The 3,877-nt window shown below is 34.9% G+C and overlaps 1 protein-coding gene across 2 annotated transcripts in view; it reads right to left on the bottom strand.

Moving 5' to 3' along the window:
* Window positions 1-2,098: 2,098 nt before the first annotated feature.
* LOC107739678 (neuroendocrine convertase 1-like) overlaps window positions 2,099-3,877 on the bottom strand; it is an 18,834-nt gene continuing 17,055 nt past the window's right edge. The window contains exon 14 of one of the 2 annotated variants that reach the window (XM_016551871.1): window positions 2,099-3,177. In XM_016551871.1, the coding sequence (XP_016407357.1) occupies window positions 2,764-3,177 (414 nt within the window). In that variant the 3' untranslated portion in view covers window positions 2,099-2,763. The remainder of the gene's footprint in view (window positions 3,178-3,877) is intronic. The other variant, XM_016551872.1, reaches the window with a different exon arrangement.

Below are 3,877 nucleotides of genomic sequence, written 5' to 3'. Positions count from 1 at the left end.
ATATAACTATTTAGAGATTATTCGAAAGCATGTGTTTCTAGAGAGAGCAGGGGAGAGGTACAAGTTGTGCAAAAAAAGGGCAGAGAGATTAGGCTTTAAGGTGTCCCACAGGTATTTGTCCTCGGTATTCTACAGTTTACTGAATGATTGTTCTCTAAACACTGTCATCCTGAGCGTTATACGGTGATTAGGGCTGCACGATAAATCGCTTGCGATATTTAACGCGCATCTTGTCAGTAAAGCCGGTTTTTTAATCAGCGGTAAATCTCCATCACCTGCGGGCTTTCACATGGAGCAGCATTAACTACACAGAGCCGTTGTTCACTGACAAGCTGCGCAAAACCACGATCATATTTTGCGCATGTTTTGCGCAGCTTGTCGGTGAACAACGGCTCTGTGTAGTTAATGCTGCTCAATGTGAAAGCACTCACGTGATGGAGATTTACCGCTGATTACAGAATGGCTTTACTGACAAGATGCGCGTTAAATATCGCATGCGATTTATCGTGCAGCCCTAACGGTGATCTATAAGCACTCAGTAGAACCAGGTGTTACTGATGTTCTTTAGTCTATGAACAGGGTTTCCCAAGTTTTTTATTTTGTCAGCTAAACCACGTAAGTTGTTTACTGGAATTACCTGAGATGTTAAGTAATGTTATTTTTTTTAAATACTTAAGTATACTAGATATACATTTAATGGCTAATTTTTCTATATATAACTGATCATTTTCCTCATTTTTAACAATTTGCCTATTTTTTGGACTATTTTTGGAATAAACAAAAAATAAAGGAATTATTTTATTTAAAAATGTATTGTTATTTTTAGTATCATTGATATATTATTAAAGTTTTTGTATATAATATTTTATTTTTATATTTTCAGTTTTTACTTCAATTTTTGAATGTCTATATAGTTTTTATTGATTTTTATTTATTCGTTTTATTTTTAGTTATTTTAGTACTTCAATTTAAACTAAATGAAAAGGAGAAATGTTGCCAGCTGAGATAAAAGAAAACAATTTTAATACTGTTATTTTATTTTATTTTATTTCAAGTAATGAAAATATCTTTGATTCAAATAATGAAAATGTCTTATGGTTTAAATTTTAGTTTTGGTTAACAACTAAATAAACTTAAATAAATTAAAATTAAGATGAAGCAGTAGTTTCTTACAGAATTTTAGACAAACACGGTTCACCTACAATACATAATTACCTTAACTATCAAATATATTAACTATCGCAATCAAAATTAACTTGGCCAATTTAGAATAAAACAGTGAGTGTACATCATTTTAAATACAATTTTCTCTACAGGGTAAATATTTTAAAGAAGGTAAAGTACCTTAGTGTACCTTTCATTTGGCATCGGTACTTCCTGTAGTTCCATCATTAACCCCTAGGAGTCCACAAACCCCGGTTAGGAAACCCTGCTCTAGAACAGTGTTTCCCAACCTTTTTTTAGTCGCGGCACCCTTTGGAAATTTTAACAAACTTGTGGCACCCTACAAAATTAATTTTGTAGGGTGCCACAAGTTTGTTAAAATTTCCAAAGGGTGCCGCGACTAAAAAAAGGTTGGGAAACACTGCTCTAGAATAACACACTATTTTAAGTATCGATTTGAATTGTGAAAAGTGGGTGTTACAAACCACTGAAAATTAAGAGAAATTTGTGACATCAGTCAAAAAGGCAAGTCGTTTTAAAGGCGGAGAGCAAGTTATATTTTGTTAAAATATCAAGACAAACATTTATTTATTTGGAATAGCATGCACTCACGAATCGGGCACAAAAACGTGCATTGAGAAGGTCAATTGGGTCAAATTTGATTTCACATCGACTTTAAGGAATAACCCATCCAAAAATAAAAATTAATTTACTCACTTTCATGTCATTCCAAACCTGTATGACTTTCTTTCCTCTTTCTTTTTGGAACACGAAAGAAGATATTTTAAAGAATAATGGTTTCGGTACCATTGACTTCCAAAGTATGATAAAAAATACTAATGGAAGTCAATGGGACCCAAAACCGTCTGGTTAGCAACATTCTTCAAAATATCTTCTTCTGTGTCCAGCAGAAAAAAAATTTAAACCGGTTTGCAAAAACATGAGGTTGAGTAAATGTTTCGTTTTTTATTTTTTGGTGAAATTTCCCTTTAAACTGATTCTTTCACGAATCGTTACAATTTACAACCATTGTCTTTATAGCAGAATATTCTCATAACATCCTAATGTAAACGTTTTATAGCATGCAGAAGTTGGTGGCAGTGAAGGCAACATGAGAAAAATCATCAAGAGGGCAAAGGGCACGAGACGCCATAATTGGTCCTGTCACTGCTTTTAAATCTTAGCAACCTGGTTCAAAACTGAGGGATAAATACAGCTGGCTGTTCACCACAGATATACAAACACTCACACTGACAGACACAGGCCGTAGAATGCTTATAGTTGATAACTACATGTGCAGATAAAAACAAGCTTGTCTGGAAGAGAACAAAACGCATCTTATTTCATCCCCATCAACTCTAGTCCCCTCAAGTGTACCAGCTTACTTCCTTCCATGCCCCTTCGCCCTGCTGAAAAGACTAGCATAGCAGCTAGTTTTAGATGTTGTGATGTGTAACTTACTCACCAAGACCAGTTTAACATGCTGTTTCACTACCAAAAGCTTCACAAACTAGGTTTTGCTGGTGGACCTAAGCTGGTCTTTTCAGCAGGGCATCCAGCTTCTTTTACCTACTCTTCCTGTCTTTCCCTGTTCCCGTCTCACTGCTGGTCGTCTCCGAGCATGTCAAACAGTGCCTGCAGCAGCCGGTCGTCTCTGTGTCTGTATGGTTGGGCTCTGTAGAAGTTGTCGCTGTAGTCACTGAACAGGCCGTTCTCGGAGCCCCTGTAGCGGTTTAGCTGGTCGAGGGCCTGGTACAGCTTCTGCGGGGGGATCCTCTCGGGCTGAAAGGTCTTGGGAGGAGCCGGAGGAACCGCCAGAGCGTGCTGAGGAACCACCGGGGTTTGCCTGTTGAAGGCCGACTGGAGGAGACGCAGCAGGGCCAGATTGGCAATGGAGGAGCCTGGAGCTTCTGGATTTTCTTCAGGGACGCTGATGGAAGCAGCAGACGGGAGTGAGTCTGGGACCACTGGACTTGAAATTTCAGGTTTGTGAGCTGGAGTCGGAGCTTCCTGCTGGTCAGAGAGACAGGAAATTGAGATAAGAGTGGAAGAATTGCAAAACGCTTATTTCCAGCAGGTAGAAGTTGATGTTTGGCCAGAGATTGTATTAACTTTAACCCTCAATTTAGCATCTGTAGTCTTTCCTTACAATTAAAAGCTTTTTTGTTTCTCTAGAACATATGCATATTACTTGGATCAACCTGAAACTGCATTATGTATTTTTTTTTTTATTATATAGATATATAAATTGTAATTTATTTTAATCAGTGACACAATAACTGTCAGAATTTAGGTCTAAAAAAGGCAGTTCCCCTATATAGTTAACTCCAGAACACACTTAAAATAAGCATAAATAAATATGCATGTATAATAAATTTTATATATAATTATAACAATTATTAAATATGTAGAATTTTTATAAAGATTTATTATAAATTTATTTTATTATGTCATGTATTTATTTATTTATAATCTATATTTCATTATGTTAGTATATTTAGTATATACATTTATTTCATTTATTATTTATTATACATTCATATATTTTATATTATACATATGTATAATAAATGTAAAATACACTATTGCTTTGAATAAATGTATATTTATTTAATATAATATATAAAAATATATGTATATGTATACACACACACACACACACACTGTGTTTATACAGTATATATATATATATATATATATATATATATATATA

This window comes from Sinocyclocheilus rhinocerous, unplaced genomic scaffold, assembly GCF_001515625.1.
Source record: "Sinocyclocheilus rhinocerous isolate Xijiao unplaced genomic scaffold, SAMN03320098_v1.1 scaffold585, whole genome shotgun sequence".
NCBI classification, from domain to species: domain Eukaryota; kingdom Metazoa; phylum Chordata; class Actinopteri; order Cypriniformes; family Cyprinidae; genus Sinocyclocheilus; species Sinocyclocheilus rhinocerous.
The sequence above is the reverse complement of the archived record's forward strand: the minus strand, read 5'-3'. Positions and strand labels throughout refer to the sequence as shown.